Genomic DNA, 22,590 nt, shown 5'->3' with positions numbered 1-22,590 from the left:
GAGGGGGGCGCCGGTCGCCGGGCAGTGACAATAGCGCACGATAGGCAGCTAATAGGGAAACCCTGGGGCCTCAGGCATGAGGACCCAGTGAGCAGATGCCGCCTGATATTGTAGAGGGAGACCCGCGGCACGTCTGACTGCCCGGTGAGTTTGTTTTTCTTTAAACAGATTCTCTCCATCTTCCACATCTGCTCCATCAAAATCTGCCCCCCTGCTCCATCCTCCACATCTGCCCCCTGCTCCATCCTCCACATCTGCCCCCCTGCTCCGTCCTCCACATCTGCCCCTTTTTTGGTATTCCAATCAGTGCGGTGCCATTGAGCCTGGAACATGTGCTAAGCTATTGCTGTCCAGTCGCCACCGTATTAAATTATCATTGAATGCGGATGACATGACAGGTGGTGTCATAGAATGGGCTCCATGTCTACGGCGGGTTGATCCAATTTGATGCAGATGGCCTCGCCTTTCACGGCTCTTGTGAACCCCTTCATGTTCCTGGACAATCGACATCTGCCTTGACACATGGTAATTGACCTGACCGAGCTGCTCCTGCGGTTATAAATGCTTGGCCACGTTTCTGAGGCTGAATGGGATGAACTTCTCCCCAATGTACAGATCTCAGCACACAATATGGCAACGCTCCGTCATTTAACAAAAGGCCGATCTTATGGGCGCCTCCCCAGCAGATTTCCGCAGGATACAGCGTACAGCAGGGGTCTCAAACTCCTTTCGCTCGGGGGCCACTCAACAATTTCTTTTCTCCCGTGGGGGCCCGCTGGCCAAATTTCATAATTCAAAATAAAATGTAACTCTGTCCGGTATGATACTGCGTACCCCAATACACACACAACACGGCCCCATTCATATCTGTAGGTTTAGGTGCGATTAGGGTTTCCTGCGTCAGGAACTTTGTGTTTTCCTGCAGCAGGAATCCCTAATCTGGCGTTTACAAGCGGCAGCTGTCACCCATTGAAGTTAATGATCAGGTGACAGCAGCTCCATGTAAACGCCTGCACACCGCATGTAATGATACAGTACGTGATAGGATTACATGCGGTTAGAAAACACTCTCCCTGGATGCACGATCGATGCGTCCAGGGAGAGTGATTGATTCCTAAGCGAAATGTAATCATATGACATGTCATTCCTGTAATATCACGGAGAAGTCTGGTACCCCATACTCTGATATGCCTTGAGGGTACGTTCACACCGTATGCAGTGCGTTCCGGTCCGATTCTGGCCGGGACGCACTGCATCCGGCTCACTTTTTAGTAGGGCAAGAGGGGGCGTGGCGGGCCATTGAAGTGAATAGCACCGTAGCCACGCCCTCCGGCCGCAATGTGATCGCAAAGGCACATCCCAGACAGCGAGGATAACTTGCCACAAACTTGTGTCCGGGTTACATTGTGATTCTTGTTGACTTGCTGCGCACATTCCCGGCACGTTGTAGACTCGCAGAACACTCGCAGCAGCACAAGTTCTAGGCGACACTTTTTGAATTTGTAGCAAATTTGCTCGGCAAGTCTCCAGCCAGAGTCCTGCGGGTCTGAGGAAGAGCTCTGCAAGCTGGCTGGTCTGGAGACTCGCAATGCGGACTCGCTGTAATTGTGCAACAAAATTGTGACGCGCGGCCAGTCTGCGATAGTTTAGCGAGTCATTTCCAAACTTGCAGCTCAATTGCTCGCTATCTGGGCCTTGTGCCTGCGGTCCGGTGCAATCAAAATAGTCCTTGCAGCATTCTGATTGCACCGGGCCGGACCGCAGGCACAATGTGCCTCGCAATCCTGTGCGGGCGACCACATTGCGGCCGCAGGGCGTGGCTACGGTGCCGTTCCCTTCACGCCCCCTCCTGCCCTACCAAAAAGTGCGTTCCGGCCAGAATTGGACGGGAATGCACTGCATATGGTGTGAATGTACCCTGAGGGCCTGTTCACATGAGATCAGGTGCTGATCAGCAGACGTGGAGCTGCTGATGCAGTGCGTTTTTGATGCGTTTTCGGTCCGGATGCCGACAGTTCATTTTTTTTTTTTAGCCAAGGGGCAGCATATTAACCCCTCACATGACAAACTTTATTTGGATTACATGACCACGATGTAGACAGTTAGTCTACATAAAAGATATGTGTGTAGTCGCTCACCACATTCTTTTTTTATGGGCACTACTGTAGAGCGAGAAGTCATCGTACAGCTGTGATGCTTTCTCGGTCCACTTTTTGTTTTTTTTAACTGTACATTTTTAAACTGTGCGTTGCTGCGGGGGTCATAAAGCATTGGAACATGCTCCACTAATCCAACAAATCTCTCGATATCCAGGTCCAGATTGCTCATGACTGCTTCTTTTTCCTCTGATTCTCCACCACAAACAGGATGTCCAACGTTGATGACATCATAATAAGTGGAGCAAGAATACCATTTTATTTTTTTTCCCCCCCTTAGCTGCATTGCGTTTCGTGCGCGTTCGTGCGTTTCTGGACCAGACAAAATGTGGCATGCAGTATTTTTTCTGTCGTAAGCTGAACGGATTGCGCACGTGAGAACTGTAGCCCATAAAACACATAGGGGTACATTGGGATGCATTTTGAGTGCAGGAGCGTACGGATCCGGTCAGCACACAAAACGGACGTCGTGCGAACAGGCCCTGAGGCCCATTTGCAGAAGTCACGAGCCGATCATAATAGAATAAGATATCATCACTGCGGTGCCTGGAGTTCTGCTCTAAAATAAAGTGTACATCTATCTACAGAAAATATAGAAGAGTGCAGTAGAAGCATTTTTTGTTGCGTGGTGTGATTACGGCAGGGACAAGGCGGGGGCAATTGCCCTGGGTGCAGTGTTTTTATGTGGTGGGGGGCACTCTGGGAACTTACCCTCACTCCGTTCTCCAGCTGCTGAATTGGCAAGAGTAAGAGCAGTGTCACTCCTGCCACACCAGGGGGCCGTGATAGCTGCTTCTCCTCTCTCCAATAGCAGCCGACTATGGGTGGAAGAGAGAAGGGGAGGGGCACCCGCTATGATTGGGCCTCCTTGTCAGCACGAAACATACGGATACCTTGTCGCACTCCTTACCGGAAAGCCCCAATGCCAAAGCTGTCCTCGTCGGACTGATCCCGCCGACGGTGGTATTTTGGCCTCCCGCTGACACGGCGCCATTTTTTTCCCCAACCAACACTTTCTTCCAGTGATACCACCAATGCAGAAACATTTCTTCCTTCGCCGCTGTTGGCCCATATTTTACTACAGGACAGAATGATCACCTCTGTTAAAACTCGTATGTTACACACATTTCGGCGCGGCACATTCAGTGCACCGCTATTAATAGGGATGCACCGATACAGAGGATTTGAGGGAGTATTTGTACTCGCCCAAATGCTCCTGATACCTGAGCTTCGGGTAGCAGAAAGCCGGGCAGCGAGTCATTAGAAGGCGCCCAGGTGCCTGATTGGCTGGGAAGCCAACTCCATGCTCCCTCGTCACTTCCAAATCAGGAAGGCGGGCAGCTTTTAATGACTCGTCACCTAGCTTCCTGATTGGTCAGGAAGCCGGCCAAACAGGAAGCCAGACAGCGAGTCATTACAGGCCCCCCGGCTTTCTGATTGAAAAGAAAGCCGGCTTTATGCTCCCTCGTCACCCGGTGACGAGGGAGCATGGGGTCGGCATCCCGGCCCCCTGCCTGTAATGACTCGATGTCTGGCTTCCTGTTTGGCCGGCATCCCGCCCAATCAGGAGGAGTCATTAAACGCTGCCCGGCTTCCTGGTTGGCCAGCTTCGACCAATCAGGAAGCCGGGCAACGAGTCATTACACAGCGCCAGGCTTCACGATTGGCCAGAAAGCCGGGTCCATGCTTCCACGTCACTTGGTGATGAGGGAACATGAAGCCGGTCAAATGAGGAAGCCGGGCAGCGTGTAATGACTTGCCGTCTAGCTTCCCGATTGGTCGGGAAGCCGGCCAATGAGTCATTACAGCCCCCCCCTGGCCAAATCACCTGTTGATGAGGGAGCACAGGGCCAAAATCAGGAAGACGGGCGCCGTGTACTGACTCCTTGTCCGGCTCCCCGACCGGCCAGCTTCGGTATCCGCTTCAGCTGTGGCGTCTCAGTATACCGCGAGCTGTAGCTCCCTATATACTGAGCCTAGGGTGACGGGAGGACGCTAGTTTGTGTCCTCCCGTTACCCTAAGGAGGAAGCCGGGCAACGAGTCATTACACGGCACCAGGCTTCCCGATTGGCCAGAAAGCAGGGTCCATGCTTCCACGTCACTTGGTGACGAGGGAGCATGGAGACGGCTTCCATCCTAATCGGGAAGCGAGTCTTTAAGCGCCGCCCGGGTTTCCCGGCTAATCAGGAAGCCGGGTGGGGAGTCATTCCACGCCGCCTGGCTTCCTTAAAAGGGACTTCCGTTATTTGGTAAAAAATAATAATAGGTACTCGTACTCCATACCGGTAATCGGTGCATCCCTCGCTACTGACCTAGCTCTCTGTTCCACCCAGGAGAGGGCACATCGGCATCTCCGCCCTGGATGACCTTGCCCCCGGCACTGCGCGTGATAAGATGGCCTTTCACTTTTGCTGCAAAACATCTACCGCAAACTATAACCCCAATTTTTTTTACCTCCAATCACTTCAATTTCCGACATACAAAAGTATTATTTCAGTATTTTTTTTATTACTGTATATTGTTAAAACCGTATTAAAAAAAAAAGAAGCTCACTTTTAGTATAACGTCATCCCATGGTGGACGCATGGCAGTTAGAGACAAACTAGCACACACACACACAAAACTCCTCATCCATCCTACAGACATGAAAACCTTCACCAGTTCTACTCATAGGGCTCGTTCACACCAGCAGCACCGGGGTTTGCCTTTTCCCAACGTGGTTCCGATACCAGAACCACGTCTTCAGTTCACATCAACACGCCGCCTTGGTGTGCACTAAGGACGGGCGCGTTCGCAGCTCCACGTGCCGAGCCCGCCAGAAAGCTGACAGCGCCAATCACAGGCACGGAGACATCATCCCGATCTCTGCAGCTGCGGACCGGGAACATGTCTCAGTACCTGCGATTGGCTCTGTCAGCTTCCTGGCGGGTTTGGCACGTGGAGCTGCGAACACGCCTGAGCCCGTCCTTAGTATGCACTGGAAAAAAAAAAGTAGGACGTTTCATATTCGCGCAGCAGAGCGTGTTGTGAGGCGCGGTTACACGTCACAACGCGCTACAGCGCACAAAACTTACATACCAGTTGGGGGGGGGGAAGCAAATCGCTGTAATGGGTTTCAACAATGCACTGCAGTGAACATTTACAACGCACACCAGCGTGTTATGTACATTAATGTTGTGGTGCGAACGAGCCCCTTAGAAAAACACATGTATACGTGTACACGCAGACAACGTCCACTGTGGCGCAACGCTCCCTATGCCGCCTGCTTCCTCTTCTCCAGGGATGGCTGCACCGGGTGGGCAAAGGCATGTGTCGTTGGCATGTAGCTTGTGTGAGGGATCCCTCCCGCTTGTCCATCATGGAGTTAAATATTATCCGGAGACTCTGGAAACAAAAAAATAGGAAGCGGTTACTATAAAGCGATATGATCGGGACCCACGTGGATCAGTGGCAGCAACATCCTGCATTTTAGATACCCAAACCTTGTATGTAGGTAACAATGAACATGCATACGGCGGTAATGCAGTCTATTGTTTGCTAGCATGCCGGCGTTAGCCATCTGCATGGTAGCAATGGGACACTGGGAGGCATCGGCCACCGACATCCTAGCAGCAGAGGGCTCTTGCGTCCTTCCCCTCCCTCCGCTTGTGTGCAGCGCTCACGCTGAGCGGGGAAACTGTCAGCAATGTAAACAGCCAGCGATGGCCGTCTCTAGAGATGCCCGATCGCTTGCATTGGGTGTGACTCTTCACTTCAGCCACTAGATGGTGCTAAAAGTATATGAAGTATATGATCTTCAGCACCAAAAAACATAAAAACGTGCGTTAGAAATGCTGGCGGAGCTCACCAAACGTAACCGGATGGCCGCCTGCAGCCTGGCTCTAGTACGTTTAGCCGCGATGTCTTATGCCAGCGGTAGGCAAACTCCGGCCCTCTGGCTGGGGTGGAACTAGGGTTGCTCACCTGTCCCGGATTCACCTGGACAGTGCGGGTTTTGAGTTCTGTATATGCTGTTTCCGGGTCAGCTGAAACGCAGACACAGCACATACAGGACTCAAAACCGGCACTGTCCAGGTGAATCCGGGACAGGTGGGCAACCCTAGGTGCAACTACAAGTCCCATGAAGCATAGCAAGACCTTGACAGCCATATAGCCATGACTCCCAGAGGCATGATGCATGATGGGGGTTTGTAATTTCGCCACAGCTGGAGAAACAAAGTTCACATTAAAGTGAAATTAAGCCCCCCCCACTTTACATCTGACCCTTTCGAGTGTGTCAAATGGCCTCTGCAGGGCGCTATGGTCTCCCGGACCCTATGTTAGTACTTTGTTGGGAATAACCACAAGCACGTTTCTCACAATGTTATCCCCAATAACAGCTACAGGCTCCAGCTGTCACATTACCTCTCTCTGTTTGAGGCACTGCGACAGCTTGAGCCGCCAGGTTCGCTTGTAAACAGAGTCATGTGATCGCTGTGTCATAGCCAGGGCTTGAAAAATCCGCTCGTCCTGAGGACGCCGGACGGGTAGCTTCCCGGCCGGCCATTGTAATTAAAACGGCCGGCCGGGAGCTTTACATTCGAGCGATCGGGCAGCTCTAGAGACAACCGAGCGCTTGTATTAGCAGCAGCCGTCACTGCCTTTGCCGGTCCCGAGATCCGCTGTACCCGGTCTCTGACGGGATCAAAGGGAGCTCGGTACACGATCTCCCTTTGATCCCGGACCAAGGCGCACCGGACCATAGGACGCAGGGAGGGGCTCTGTGACAGAAGCTGCAGTTACTGACAGCTGAGACAGGTGGCGCTGTGATTGCACTATGATTACAGCGCCACGGTCTCAGTGATCACACAAGAGCAGACAAAGAATGGACGTTCTTCGTCTGCTCTAGGGGCTCTATGGTGAGCTCCTATGCCGTGGTCACGGGTCCCCCAGAGGAGCGGCAGACCCCGAAAACCACGTGCGGACACGATCGCCGCTGCCGCTCGGTTTTAATACAAGTGATCTGGTTAGATCACTTGTATTAAACGAGCAGCAGCTCCCACTGTACATTTAGCTCTGCTTTAGCACGCACATTTCCCCCCGGGGGGGGGGAAGTGCGTGTTTTTGAGACGGTTACAGGGTCGCTTTGAGTAAATAGTTACAGTTGAACAATAATGCAATGAAGGGGGGTACACATAAAATCCCTCAGCTCACCGGTGGCAGCCGGCGCGTGTGTCCTCCTCAGTTTAGGAAATGTGAGGAAAGCATCATAAGCCAACAGCACACCGGTCAATAGCCCAATCACCTGAAAGCAACAAGAGAAATGGTTAGTGTTCATTGCCAGCAAACCGTTCATTAGTTCAGAGTCCGGCTCTATAGTGACGTTGTCCTTTAATTAATGGCCCCCACCCCCTAAACGCAGGCAGCCCGGTGCAGAGTACTTACCTTCATCCCTGGTACAGCAGCCTCCGACATGGTCCTGGCCGGCTCCTGTCCATGCTGTGCATGCTTGGCATGAGATCTCCCGCTGACCGTCAGTGCGGAGGGAGCATGGAGCCGTCTTCCTTTCCAATCAGGACGCCGGGCGGTGGGTTATGACCCGCCTCCCGATTAGCTAGGAAGCCTGCTTCATGTGTTGCTAAGCAACCAGACATCCTAACCAATCAGGAAGCCGGGCAGCACGTAATGACCCGCCTCCCTGATTGGCCAGGAAGCCAGGTCTGCTTAGGATCAAGTGAAGCCACCTTCCTAGCCAACCAGGAAGCAGGTTATGACGCGCCGCCCGGCTTCCTGAATGGCTAAGAAGCCGGATTCAGGTGTTGCTAAGCAGCCTGGCTTCCTGACCAGAAAACCGGACGGCACCTCATGCCTCTCTGCCCCGGCTTCCTGATTGGTCAGTAATCTTCACAGGCAATCAGGAAGCCCGGTGACGGGTCATGATCCGCCGGCCGACTTCCTAATAAATCGGGGCACAAGGCACCAGTACTCGGTATCGCCGAATATTGGTCCTCGTACTCGATACCGAAAAAACGGTACCGGTGCATCCCTAAGGTCTCGTTCACACCTAGGCTTATTGCATATGCGCGTTTGTCGCGCGACCTTCGCGCGGTTTTTTTACCGCGATTCGCGGTAAAAAGTTGCGCGACCGTCGCGCGTTTCCGAAGGCTACTTGGCTGTATCCCAATGGAAACGCGCAACAAAACGGCCCAAAGTAGCACCTGTACCTTTTCAGGCGCGGGCCGTTTTGTAGCGCGTTAGGGACGGGCGGAAATACGCCAAGGGGGGAACGAGACCATTGAATACAATGGGATTTATATTTTTGAGCGTTTTGTAGAGCGTTCGTCGAGCGTAGAACGCGCTACAAAACGTTCAGGTGTGAACGAGGGCTTAGAAAGACATAGAATAATGTACGCTTTGCAGCACTGATTACCGCGTGCCGTGCATGTCCGTCTACATCCCCTGCCGCCACTTCTCTGTACATCTGCACCACAGATGCGGGCGGATGCGTCTTCTGAATGGCATGACCAGGATCTCTTTGGAAGCGCCGCCAGTCACGGCAGAGGTGTTGGGGCTGTAGAGGGAGCGGTCATATAATGGCCACTAGGAGTTCAGTGCATCGTACAAATGCCATGGGTGATAATTAGGGATGCACTGATACCGCTATTTCGGTGGCGAGTAGTTTTCCCAGTACTCGCAGATACCAAATACCGATACCGCTAGTCCCGTTCAGGAAGCCAGGCGGCGTGTAATGACTCACCACCCGGCTTCCTGATTAGCAAGGAAGCCGTCCCCATGCTGCTCGTCACTATGCGACGAGAAAGCAATCATGGAAGCCGGGCGCCTTGTAATGACGCGGCTCCTGGCTTCCTCATTGGCCAGGAAGCCGGCTCCATGCTCCCTCGCCAATCAGAAAGCCGGACGCTGCGTTATTACACGCTGCCTGGCTTCCCGATTGGCCGGGAAGCCGGCTCCATGCTCCCTCGTCACAAGTAACGCGTTGCCCGGCTTCCTAATACAGGAAGTATCTGGCTGGGCATCGGAGCATTTGGGCGAGTACGAGTATTCGCCCCAAATACTCGGTATCGGCACTGATGCTAGTATAGGTGGATCCCTAGTGATAATGCGGGAGCATAACTGGGAGTGTTGTCACCCTATAAACAGGAAGTAATCTTCATGGCGGGATCAATAGGTATGTTTCATGAAAGCTACGCATTTAAAAATGTTTGAATGATTTTTTGAAATGCCATTGGCACGGTCACGGAAATGGCGCGGTCACGCTGATGAGATTTTAGCGACTGGGGTTACTTATACTTTAAGGAGAACTATGATCCCTGCTCCGATCCTCCAGCACTGACTGGCGGAACGGACGGGGGAGGGGGCGGGTACAGCTGGCTCTGCCTCTAGATAGGCAGAGCCAGCTGTCACTCACGCAGCTGGGCGTGAGCTGCGGCGTCTCAGTATACCGCGAGCTGTAGCCCGCTATATACTGAGCCTAGGGTGACGGGAGGACGCTAGTTTGTGTCCTCCCGTTACGCTAAGGAGAACTATGGGGAAAAGACTTAACCCCATAGTTCTCCTTTAAGCATTTTCATTTTTAGGTTCAGTGCTACAACAAGTTCATGGGGAAGTGGCGGGGGGGGGTTTAATCTAAGATAATATCTGCATGTCCAAAAATCAGCAAGCTTGCTACTCACCGATCCGGCTATACCAGCCCCGTCACCACCGCGGATGAGACATATAATGCAGAGGATGATGAAGAGGGCGGCGCCTAAAGCTGCGCGTAGGAAATCCTAAAAACGGACAAAGAGAAAGAAGAAAAAAATTGTGATTCCAAAAATACAACAAATACAGATGACCGCTTAAAGTGAACCTGCTCTGCCCTTAACCCCTTCATGACCAGCGACGTCCAGTGTATGGCATCGGGGCTTCTGCCGCCGGGACTCTGTTTAAACTTGTAAAGCCGATCCGTCGGCTTTACATTAGGAGCGATTTTGGTGACTCAGCTGTCGCCAGATCGCTTCTACGGGCCGGTGAACGGGTGCTCCCCCCCTGCCTGACACCCCCGCCGTGTTTCCCGGGCTCCTTTGCCCCTCCTACGGGCCCGGCTTCTCTGGCGTCGGTGGGGAGCTGGGGAGGAGATGGACGAACCTCCGTTTACTGATCTCCTCCCTGTTCTATGGGACCGGGGAGCGACGCAGATTGCATCACTTCCAGTCCCTGAGTTGTCATTGGTCGGCTCCTGAAGCCCAGCTATAAGCTATTGAAGAGCGATCTGCACCCCAATAGCTTAGAGTGTAAAGGTGACACTGGGGGGTCTTTTGGACCCCCAGCATGACCTTAAGGAGGATCTGTCACTACCATCTGCTAACACATGGGGGGCTTGTAAGCCCCCCTATGTAATAGCAATTAAAGTTAAAAAAAATAGGTTTTTAAAATTAATATTAAATAAAATAAATGTAAAAAAAATGTAAACATTTAAAGTCCCCCGCGAGCCCGCGCGTCGGGTGCGCCTATGTATGAAAACGACAAACGCGTTACACCGGAGTGAGAGCAATAATTCTGTGGCCCGTATTTTTGGGTATCTTTAAATTGATGACCTGTGCGGGGGGCTTTTAAAGCGTCGTCTATGGACTTTGGGGTACTGAATTTTGTCGCCGTTTCACGGACGCACGCAATTTTTCACCCGGGCATGTCGGGTATCTATGTACTCGTTGTAACCTCGTCTTTTATATTTTATTAAACAAATGGGTGCAACATAAAAATTTGTAACTGCCGCCATTCTATTCTACAGGGTCTCGGCTTTCAGAAAATATATCATGTTTGGGGGGGTTTAAGTAATTTTCAGGCCTAAAATGTGGATTATAACATGGGGGCCAAAAAAAAAAGGCCTCGGTCATGAAGGGGTTAAGGAAAAATTACTGAAGACGTTTTTTCTTACATTATGTTATGAAACTTTTTTTTTTTTACACAACTTTATTGTTATCACATAGAGAGCTAAGAATCCCCCTATGTGATCTCAAATTACAGTGACAGGTCCCCTTTATGGAGACAACAGGGGTCTCTAAGACTGCTAATGTCACCTAGGAACCCCCAGAGAAGCTGAAGAAGCCGAGATCTGCTTCACCAGCTTCTGTAGCCGGAGAGTGACAGAGGAATGCAGGAAGTGATGTGATATACATCACTTCCTGCATTCAGAGACCGGGGAGGAGAGCGGAGAGAGATTGTGTACTGATCTCCCTCCGTTCTCAGTGCACGGAGCCGGATCGGACGCCCGGGATCGCGACCACGAGGAGAGCTGGGGGGGCACAGAGAGGTGCATCATTCAATCGATCGGGCCTCTGTACAGACGCCGGACCGCTTGTATGTAAACGGCCATCGCTGGCTGTTTAAAATTCTGGTGGTTCCCGGGCGCGAAGGAAGTCTAACGACGCCCACCCGCATCCAGAAGACTCCCGTCCGGCCGTTTCTGTAGTCGGCGGACGGTAGGTGGTTAAAGGAGAACTATGAGGTCAGGGCTTTTCCCCATAGTTCTCCTTAGGGTCACAGGAGGACACAAACTAGCGTCCTCCCGTCACCCTAAGCTCAGTATATAGGGAGCTACAGCTCGCGGTATACTGAGACTGCGGCAGCCGGAGCGGATCGCGACATCGATGTCGAGATCCGCCCAGCTGCGTGACAGCTGGCTCTGCCTACCTAGAGGCCGAGCCAGCTGTACCCGCCCCCTCCCCCGTCCGTTCCGCCAGTCAGCGCTGGAGGATCGGAATCCAGCCCCTCCCGTCATGGCAGAGAGCAGTGACAGGATCGAGAGGTGAGCGAACGCCGGTATGTGTTCGCTCACCTCCCGATCTACTGAGAAGACCTGTGACAGTCTCATTGTCACAGGTCGGCTAGAACTATGAGGTGAGTGAAAAGCACCCCCCGCCCTCATAGTTCTCCTTTAAGTAAAAAATAACCCCCCCTGCGGTGATTAAATACCACCAAAGGAAAGCTCTATCTGTCCCCCAAAAATGGTATAAAATTCATGTCAGTACAGCGTCGCATGACGGAATAAATGTCAAAGTACCGCAGCGCTGAATACTGAAAAATGGCCGCCACAGGAAGGGGAGGGGCGACGGGACACACCGCCATCAGCAAGGGGTTAAATCTTAACGCCGCCATTCTCTGCCGCTCATATCTGTTCGGGTTTGCAGACTTTCCCAGTTGACAACGTTCCTGCCAGTTGCCACGGCGACGGTTTCCAGGAGCTTGCGCTGTCAGCCGCATGGCGGCGCGTTAAATAATTTATATATTCTTAGTCAGCGAGCCGCCCCGCTGGGCGACGTGTCAAAGCGAATCGAGTGAAATTATCTTTATCTCGCCCGCGGCGACCAAACAAAACAGGCGCCGACAAGGGCACGGAAAGAAAACAACACAATGTTTTTAGGCCTGAAAATCACTTCAAACCCCCCAAACATGATATATTTTCTGAAAGCCGAGACCCCGTAGAATAGAATGGCGGCAGTTGCAAATTTTTATGCTGCACGATATAAGCGCAACTTTTTATCAAACCCCAAAATTTTGTGAAAAATGCCCCAAAACACAATACCCATTTGTTTTATAAAATATATTGTGCAGCGCTTCGTCGTTTTCATACGTAGGCGCACCCGACGCGTGTTTATGTGAAGGACGCACGTGCTCGCGGGGGACTTTAGAATTTTTTTTTTTACATTTTTTTTTAAAATATTAATTAAAAAAACTGTTTTGTTACTTTACTTCAATTCCTCTCACATAGGGGTTACGCAGGCGCACACGACGCGTGTTTTCGTGAAGGCTCGCGGGGGACTTTAAAAAAAATGTTTTTATTATTGTAAATTTTTTTTATTTAATGTTAATTTTAAAAACTTTTTTTTTTTACTTTATTTGCCATCACATAGGGGGCTTACAAGCCCCCCATGTGATAGCATACTGGCAGTGACAGGTACTCTTTAGGCCCCGTTCACATATAGCGACATACCTTTTGCAGCGGATCCGCACGGCCGGGATAGCGCGACTTTCGGGGCGACGTTCCAGCGACGGTAGCGCGACCTTCCCCGTCGGGCTCCATAGAAAAAAAGTAAAATCGCGCAAAATCCGCCGAAAAAAGGGTCCGGTAGAAGCGACTTGCGACCGCGACGAGCGACATGGAGTTAAGACAGCTCCATTGAATAACATTGGCCGGCGACTTCTCGCGATATCGCGGCGGAAATCACGCGACAATTCGCTATATGTGAACGGGGCCTTAAGGTGGGGGGGTCCAAAAGACTCCTAGTGTCACCTTTACACTCTAAACAAGCTATTGAAGTGCAGATCGCAGACTTCAGGAGCCCGGCACAGACAGCTCGGGGACCGGAAGTGATGCAATACGCGTCGCTCCAGGTTCCATAGTCGAGGAGGAGATCGGTGAACGGACGTTCGCCGCTCTCCCGACACCCGAGATGCCGGTCCCGGGCATGTAGGAGGAACAGCTGAGCCCGGGAAACGCGGCGGGAGCAGTTCACCGGCCCGTAGAAGCGATCTGGCGACAGCGGAGCCAATCTCTTCTATTGTAAAGCCGACAGCCGACTCTACAAATGTAAACATGGCGTCTGGTCAAACGGGCCCGTTGCCGGGGATGCACTATGGACGTCACTGGTCACTAAGGGGTTAAAACCTGGGGGGTGCCCATGCATTGCCTTTTTTTTTTTACATGTGGTCAGGATGATTTTGGAGATGAATAATACAAAAAAAAAGTATAATAGAAGTAACTGGCTCTCTCTGAAAGGGTTTCAAAATGGAATCCATGTTTCCTGGTCGTAGTCGTGGCGACGCCGCCCCCAAGGGATTTATGTAACAATAGACGATTTGCATGGTTGGCTCGATCCGGATGCGAACCCTCGGACCCGGCGCTGCACGCGTCCCTTCCCCTGTCAGTGCGAGGACAGAAGGTTGCAAGCGTCTGCCAAACCACACGAGGTAGACCGCCGTTCGCTGACACACAGGAAGTGCCACTCAAAGTCAGAACCTGAAGCGCCGGTTCCCCCTGTACACACAGACCACATGACCGTGGCACGGCGCCCGAGGTTTGCACGCCCTGCTTAACCTTGGTGGTGGACACGTTCAGTTTTAGGAACTTCTAGCAAATGCCAAATAGGGGGAAATACCACAACACATCTTACACGCTTACATCAAGCGCAGTGGCTCAGTGGTTAGCCTTGCAGCACTGAGGTCCCTGGCTTGGATCCAGGTTCGGCCAGGACACAATCTGCATGGAGTTTGCATGGGTGCGCGCCCCCCTATTGAAACGGACCCCGGTATGTGTACATACGAGATGGGGGACCTGAGTCTGTAAGCTTCCTGAGCACAGGGACTGATGTGAATGAGTAGTATGAGGTGCACTGAGGTACAGGACGAGCCTGCGCAGGACATCCCCCGGCCAGATCTTGTATACCTGATGACAGAGAGAGTTAGCGTGTGTGCTCTTGGAACCGATGAACACGGAAGGGGTAGGTCTTGGTATGTCACATATGGGGGGAGCACGTGTAGTGTCAGGGCAGGAAAGAGGAGGCGGCATTACTGTGTGACATTACACTGTTATCTTGCACTGCCGGCTACCCAAAGGCAGTCCCTCCCGGCCACCCAATTGAACTCAATCTGAGGGGAAGGGGGCTCCTGATGTGAAAGGGAAGCACTCTGATGTAAAGAGGGAACGCCATGCCATTTCCCATTTGTGTTTTTGCATGCGGATAAGGGTCTGGTACAGATTTGGGGGAACCGCACGTCATTCACATTCTGGGGTACCCCAAGATTTAGCCAGGTGCCGTCACTGAGGGAAGGTTGAGAGACTCTGAGGTTTGTGTGCTCGGAGTTCTCCTTTAATGATATCGGGGGGGGTGTTTCGTTGAATAAAGTCACTTCCGGTCTCCGGGACACAATACAGGAAACGCGTCACGCGCATGTGGTCGTCACTCACCGTCCAGCCCCAGTGGATGAAGGCGAACTGCTGGTCGTAGCGAAGGGCGAACAGGAAGAAGAAGACGGTGCTGAATACGAGTTCGGTGATGGCGACGCCGAGGTATCCGGGGTGGCGCGAGGCCGCGTAGCAGATCAGGACGATGATGCAGAAAACCTGGAGGAAGGACAAGAAAAACGGGGGTTACGTTCTGCAACAACGACAGACAAATCTCATCCTGCACCGAAGGACGTCATATATTGCAGCTTCTTAGGTGCGGCGGCCGCATTCGTTTTCCCTTCACTTTTAACTTCCTGCCAATTAACACACTTCCTGTCCTAGGGTGACAACGCTCACTACCGCACTGTATCTATGGAAGACCAGCGTTGTCACCCCTAGGACAGGAAGCTTGTTAGGGACTACAACACTCTCAAACATTGTTACAAGTCCTGCCCAAACTACAGAACACCTCCTTTTCCTTGTGTGTGTGTGGGGGGGAGGGGGGGTGTTCTGTAGACCCCCAAGGAAGAGTAGAAACGGGGAATGCTGGGGTACAATGGCAGCCACACACAACAACCAATCAGGTTACAGTTTATATTAGGAGCCATTTGGAAGGACTGTAATATCCCTCCTAGAAATCGTCCCATGTGTGCCTTCTGAAGGCGCAGACCTAGTTTTGCGAAACGCGTAAAAGAATTAAGAAATAATCAGTTCCCCCAGCACAAGCCCCTCCCCCTCGCACGTCTTAGCTCCCTCCTCTTCTATGATTGCCTGTGCTGGCCCAGCTCCTCCACCCCTCCCTGCATAACATATTATCTAGCTGCCAGGAAAGAAGTCAAAGGCAATGCTACAGATCAGGGGAGGGCAATTCCCGGCCCTCCAGCCGTGCTTTCACTACAAGTCCCAGCATGCCTGTGGCAGTCATTGAGTCACAAGTCTTGCAATGCCTCCTGGGAGTTGTAGTTCCACGACAGCTGGAGGGCCGGAGTTTGCCCACCCCGTGCTATACAGGGTCACTTATCTGCTGACATCACATTCAAGATGGCGGCACCCGGGGCTTAGGGATGTCAAACACAAGAGAGGCTTTCACAGGGAAGAAACGTCAATAGAAATGTAAAATTCACATCAAATCTTCCGGAAAGATAGTCGAGGAGTCTGGTGACCGGTCTCTCTATAAAGACTAATTTTTAGCCAAACTCCGGCCCTCCAGCTGTTGTGGAACTACAAGTCCCATGAGGCATTGCAAGACTGACAGCCACGACTCTCAGAGGCAGATGCATGATGGGATTTCAGAGGTGCCCTGAGGTAATGAAGTGTGGGGCCCTGAGGTAATGAATTGTGGGGTTCTGGGGCACTGAATTGTGGGGTTCTGAGGTACAGAATTGTGGGGTTCTGAGGTAATGAATTGTGGGGTTCTGAGGCACTGAATTGTGGGGTTCTGAGGTACAGAATTGTGGGGTTCTGAGGTAATGAATTGTGGGGTTCTGAGGTAATGAATTGTGGGGTTCTGAGGTAATGAATTGTGGGGTTCTGAGGTAATTAATTGTGTGGTTCTGAGGTAATGAATTGTGGGGTTCTGAGGTACAGAATTGTGGGGTTCTGAATCACGGGGTCCTCCTTCCGCCGACTGCTGTACTGTTGGTGCGGCTTAGTCAGGATCTGTGAATGGAGACACCACATGTCCCATCAGCCACTGCAGCAGACGGACTTGTAGTTCTACGTGGTGTGACATCACAACACTAGCAGTCCACGTTACGGTGGCGGGTGCCGGGGAGAGAGCGCTGCCAACGTCAGGTGTCCAACCGCTGGAAAAATGAGAGCCGTCTCAGTTCTTCTGTGCGGTGCACACGAGGCCGGGGTGTGTCAGGAAGGCATTGCCATGTATTAGTCATTCCTTCCTCAGCCGTGTGTATACAGCGCGCCGTCTGGCCTGGATCTCCGTACGCCGCCGCCGAACATCTGCAGCCATAAACACGGCTCTGGTCGCCCTTTATATACATGGGGAGCCAACGTGACAATGTGATTGTAATGTGTATAGTGATCAGAAGAGAGACGGCATTGGTTCTGAACGGGCCGCCTCAACGCAATGCCCGTTCTCCCCCTCCCCCGCTGACCACATATTTTCTGGTGCATGGCCAGATTCCTCAACAGACACCAAGCATAGGAATCCACTTCCTGGCCACCAAAAGCCTATTGCAGACCTAGTCATTACTCTGTAAAAGTGGCAGTGACGTCATCACTGCGCTGGGCTTAGCCTCTAAAAGCAGTGGTGGGCGGTCTTTATTACAGGAGGGGGAGGAGACAAGACAAGGAACATTCTTCCCAATGATCACCACTGAGAGGAACATTCTTCCCACTGATCACCACTGAGAGGAACATTCATCCCACTGCCCACCACTGAGAGGAACATGCATCCCACTGATCACCGCTGAGAGGAACATTCATCCCACTGATCACCACTGAGAGGAACATTCTTCCCACTGACCACCACTGAGAGAGGAACATTCATCCCACTGAGAGGAACATTCATCCCACTGCCCTCCACTGAGAGGAACATTCTTCCCACTGATCACCACTGAGAGAGGAACATTCATCCCACTGATCACCACTGAGAGAGGAACATTCATCCCACTGAGAGGAACATTCATCCCACTGCCCTCCACTGAGAGGAACATTCTTCCCACTGATCACCACTGAGAGAGGAACATTCATCCCACTGATCACCACTGAGAGAGGAACATTCATCCCACTGATCACCACTGAGAGAGGAACATTCATCCCACTGATCACCACTGAGAGGAACATGCATCCCACTGACCTCCACTGAGGAACATTCTTCCCACTGATCACCACTGAGAGGAACATTCATCCCACTGATCACCACTGAGAGGAACATTCTTCCCACTGAGAGGAACATTCATCCCACTGATCACAACTGAGAGGAACATTCATCCCACTGATCACCACTGAGAGAGGAACATTCATCCCACTGACCTCCACTGAGAGGAACATGCATCCCACTGACCTCCACTGAGAGGAACATTCATCCCACTGATCACCACTGAGAGGAACATTCATCCCACTGATCACCACTGAGAGGAACATTCTTCCCACTGACCTCCACTGAGAGGAACATGCATCCCACTGAGAGGGACATTCTTCCCACTGATCACCACTGAGAGGAACATGCATCCCACTGATCACCACTGAGAGGGGCATGTGGCGTAGTGTCCCCGTTGCAGTGACTCCTTTTCACCATTAGATGTCCTCAGTCTCCGACAAATGTCACTGAACCCAGGCGAACGAGTCACTTCCTGTGAGCGCAGGGCGTCATGGCCCCGCCTAGTAAGGTGGAAAAACGAGGCAGGCTGCCAATCCTGACCTCCTTCCGAGTCACCTGCCCTCCAACACAAGCACGCAGCAAGTGAAGTCAGGATGCCCGGCCTGCAGACTTTGAGACGGACAAGCACCCGGCATTTCCAAAAAAGGAGAGCCCCCCCCAGTACCCATCCGGCTGTGAGCGCCCGGCCCGTAAACATCCGACCCGGGAGGTGGAATCCATCATGTGCTGCACCACGCCCCGGCCACTTATCAACACTTCCACCCGTCCCAGAATCCCCCCCTCCTCCCGTCTGTGTACACGCAATGGTGCTACTCCCATCACCTCCACTTATCTGTATTCATTCAAAGCTGGGCCGCCTCCCTCCCCCCTGATGCAATAGCCAACTACTGGTCATAAAAGGGCGGCGAGGAGGAAGGGGGTAGTAGTAGGAGGAGGAAAAAGAGTGTAGAGGAGAGTTGCCGGCGCCGTCAGAACTACTCCAGATTTCTGACTCCCTTTATCATCCAATCGCATCGCTTCTACGGAGGGAGAAGACAACTCCATCCTGTCCTGTTTACACTCCAGACCCGCTGCGAGTGGTCATAGTCATTTCCTAATGCAAAAGGCGTGGATAGAGGAATCTCCACTGGTGGCTATTGCATTCAGGCAGCCGCAAGATTTGTCCATGCAGTCCTGAGATTCACACGGCTCTGGCTGGGGAGGAGGATGCATTTTTGTCTGCTGCAGTTAAGTAACTATTGGCCACGCACACAGATCTGAGAAAAGCGCTAGATTGATGCTAACCGCATGGATGGAGGATTCCCCGCCTGCCGGCTATTGGATCCTGACAGCCGCGGGTCGCTGCTGCTGCTTGGGCATCACAGGCGGCATGGAAGCGCATCACAGGCATGCATGGAGACGCATCACCGGGCATATGGAGGCGCACGCGGCATGGAGGCACATCACAGGCGGCATGGAGGGGCATCACAGGCGGCATGGAGGCGCATCACCCACCGCATGGAGGCGCATTAACACGCGGCATGTAGGCGCATCACAGGCGGCATGGAGGCGCATCACACACGGCGTGGGGGGGGGGCATCACACGCGGCGTGGGGGAGCCTCACAGGCGGCATGGAGGCCCATCGCAGGCGGCATGGAGGCCCATCGCAGGCGGCATGGAGGCCCATCGCAGGCGGCATGGAGGCCCATCGCAGGCGGCATGGAGGCCCATCGCAGGCGGCATGGAGGCCCATCGCAGGCGGCATGGAGGCCCATCGCAGGCGGCATGGAGGCCCATCGCAGGCGGCATGGAGGCCCATCGCAGGCGGCATGGAGGCCCATCGCAGGCGGCATGGAGGCCCATCGCAGGCGGCATGGAGGCCCATCGCAGGCGGCATGGAGGCCCATCGCAGGCGGCATGGAGGCCCATCGCAGGCGGCATGGAGGCCCATCGCAGGCGGCATGGAGGCCCATCGCAGGCGGCATGGAGGCCCATCGCAGGCGGCATGGAGGCCCATCGCAGGCGGCATGGAGGCCCATCGCAGGCGGCATGGAGGCCCATCGCAGGCGGCATGGAGGCCCATCGCAGGCGGCATGGAGGCCCATCGCAGGCGGCATGGAGGCCCATCGCAGGCGGCATGGAGGCCCATCGCAGGCGGCATGGAGGCCCATCGCAGGCGGCATGGAGGCCCATCGCAGGCGGCATGGAGGCCCATCGCAGGCGGCATGGAGGCCCATCGCAGGCGGCATGCAATGGGTGACACATTCCACCAGACCCGGGTATTTCTAGGAGTGTTGCCACCCAGAATGCCCAGTGCAGGGCTCTTGCCCTAAAGAGAACCTGTTGCTTTGACTTCAGCGAAATGCAAGCAAAGCTTCACCCGAACTGCCCTCACCAGCCCACAAGACGGCCAGAATAATGGAAACCCATCAGCAGAGTGCTACGCAGTGATAGGAGAGAAACGGAGATGGAAGAAGTTAGAGTGTGCCCAGGGCACTGCCAGGCTTACTATCTCCGTCGCCAGGACTATCCCCTTCCTGGTCCGCACGTAGGCTTTGACCTGGTCCATGCAGCTGGCGCTCTGCGCTGTTCCCGGGTCCGACATGCTGGCACGGGCGGGCTCGGCGGCTGCTGCTGCTGATGGAGCCGTGTGTGGGAGCTGGCCGTGGGCGTGTCCGGAGAGGCTGTGGGCGGGGTGTGAACACGGGGGGGAACGCCCAGCCGCTCCAACGCCGTGTATGGACAGAGGAGGGTGACAACGCCTCCTGATCAGAGTGCCTGGTATGACAAGGAGGCACAGAGAGCCTCATATCACACACAGAGAGCCTCCTACCTCATATCACACAGGGTCCTACCTTCACCTCTAGATCACTGGGGGCAGGGGCTTCATACAACAGGCCCTGGCATTGTGTAAGGTCGGTGTTCTGTATACAATGTGTACTATACAAAGTGCAATGTGTACTGTATACAATGTGTAATGTGTACTATACAAGGTTCAATATGCAATGTGTGCTATACAAGGTTCAATATGCAATGTGTACTATACAAAGTGCAATGTGTACTATACAAAGTGCAATATGCAATGTGTACTATACAACGTGCAATATGCGATGTGTACTATACAAGGTGCAATATGCAATGTGTACTATACAAGGTGCAATATGCAATGTGTACTATACAAAGTGCAATATACAATGTGTACTATACAAGGTGCAATGTGTACTGTACGAAGTGCAATATGGAAAGTGCGTCTCTGTGCTGCGGTGATTGGTGGTCATTGTAAAAGTTGGGTGTTGTCCTAAAAGTGACCCCATTATCCTCTGGTGAAGAGATTGTACACTCACCTTTCCGGGGGTCCCGTCACCTTCCTCCCCTCCGGCCCTTCAGCCTCACTCAGTGTCTTCAGGGTTATCTGATGCCGTTGGCCCCCCACTGCACGCTGTGGTTCAGTCCCCCAACCCTTACACCCCTGCTGAGTCCTACAGTGACAGAGGTGGGCGGATGGGACCATGTCACACGGCAGGGGGGCACAGACATCTGACAGTCTCATCCATTCAATTAAAAGGAGCCAATGGCTGCAAGAGGAACCCCAACAATGATGTGGGGGCACGCGGTTTAATCCTCTTTTTCCGGTCATGCCCTGAGAACAATGTGAAGGGCCCATGTGTTGCAATAAAAGGCGCAAAAAGTGTCCATCAGTGTAGCGCACACTATTGCCCAGCACAATGCACCGCACGCTAGTTGCATGGCGACCCGATGCACAGGGCCGGCCCTGTAATGAGGCAGCCTGAAGCTGTTGCCTCAGGCGGCATCTCTTTGGGTCACGTGAGAGGGGGACGAGGCAGACAGAGCAGCACGGACGTGTGCCTGCTGCCCCCCTTTCCTGCCCGAGGGTATCTCAGTTTGTTAAGAGTCGGGCAAACAGGGATGCTCTGGCTGGTGCCCCGTTCAGCTCCTGGCAGCCAGTGACGACAATGGCGGCCAAGCACAATTGCTAGGGAGAGAACCTGTGAGCACCTGCATTGTCAGCTGGCACCTGAAGCCGTCTGCCTGTCCTCCTCCTCCCCCCACCAGTAAGTGTTTACTAAGCAAGATTGTATATATATAGTACGAACACTGAGGACAGAGTCCCTCGTACAAAGCTAACCCGGCACCTGCCGCCTCCGCACAGAACCTGGAACTAGTCAGACCTGGAGTACGCTGGAAGTACTCAGGCGTGGAGTACGCTGGAAGTGCTCAGGCGTGGAGTAAGCTGGGAGTGCTTGGACCTGGAGTAAGCTGGGAGTGCTCGGACCTGGAGTGAGCTGGGAGTGCTCAGGCCTGGAGTAAGCTGGGAGTGCTCAAGTGCTCAAGCGTGGAGTGAGCTGGGAGTGCTCAGGCGTGGAGTAAGCTGGGAGTGCTCAGACCTGGAGTAAGCTGGGAGTGCTCAGACCTGGAGTAAGCTGGGAGTGCTCAGACCTGGAGTAAGCTGGGAGTGCTCAGACCTGGAGTAAGCTGGGAGTGCTCAGACCTGGAGTAAGCTGGGAGTGCTCAGACCTGGAGTAAGCTGGGAGTGCTCAGACCTGGAGTAAGCTGGGAGTGCTCAGACCTGGAGTAAGCTGGGAGTGCTCAGACCTGGAGTAAGCTGGGAGTGCTCAGACCTGGAGTAAGCTGGGAGTGCTCAGACCTGGAGTAAGCTGGGAGTGC

At 53.2% G+C, this 22,590-nt stretch overlaps 1 protein-coding gene across 1 annotated transcript; it reads right to left on the bottom strand.

Annotated features, from left to right (window-relative positions):
• Positions 1 to 5,474: 5,474 nt before the first annotated feature.
• On the bottom strand, positions 5,475 to 20,545 carry PLP2 (proteolipid protein 2). Its single transcript, XM_018569141.1, has 5 exons — positions 20,414 to 20,545; positions 15,104 to 15,259; positions 9,831 to 9,926; positions 7,351 to 7,441; positions 5,475 to 5,541 (listed from the first exon to the last, which is right to left on the bottom strand). The coding sequence occupies exons 1-5, from the start codon at positions 20,507 to 20,509 to the stop codon at positions 5,522 to 5,524; spliced, it is 459 nt and encodes a 152-aa protein (XP_018424643.1). The 5' UTR covers positions 20,510 to 20,545; the 3' UTR covers positions 5,475 to 5,521.
• Positions 20,546 to 22,590: the final 2,045 nt, after the last annotated feature.

The sequence above is a fragment of the Nanorana parkeri genome, unplaced genomic scaffold, assembly GCF_000935625.1.
Source record: "Nanorana parkeri isolate BGI_ZX_2015 unplaced genomic scaffold, ASM93562v1 scaffold1291, whole genome shotgun sequence".
Classification (NCBI taxonomy): Eukaryota; Metazoa; Chordata; class Amphibia; order Anura; family Dicroglossidae; genus Nanorana; species Nanorana parkeri.
Note: the sequence above shows the minus strand (reverse complement) of the source record. Positions and strands in the feature narration are given on the sequence as shown.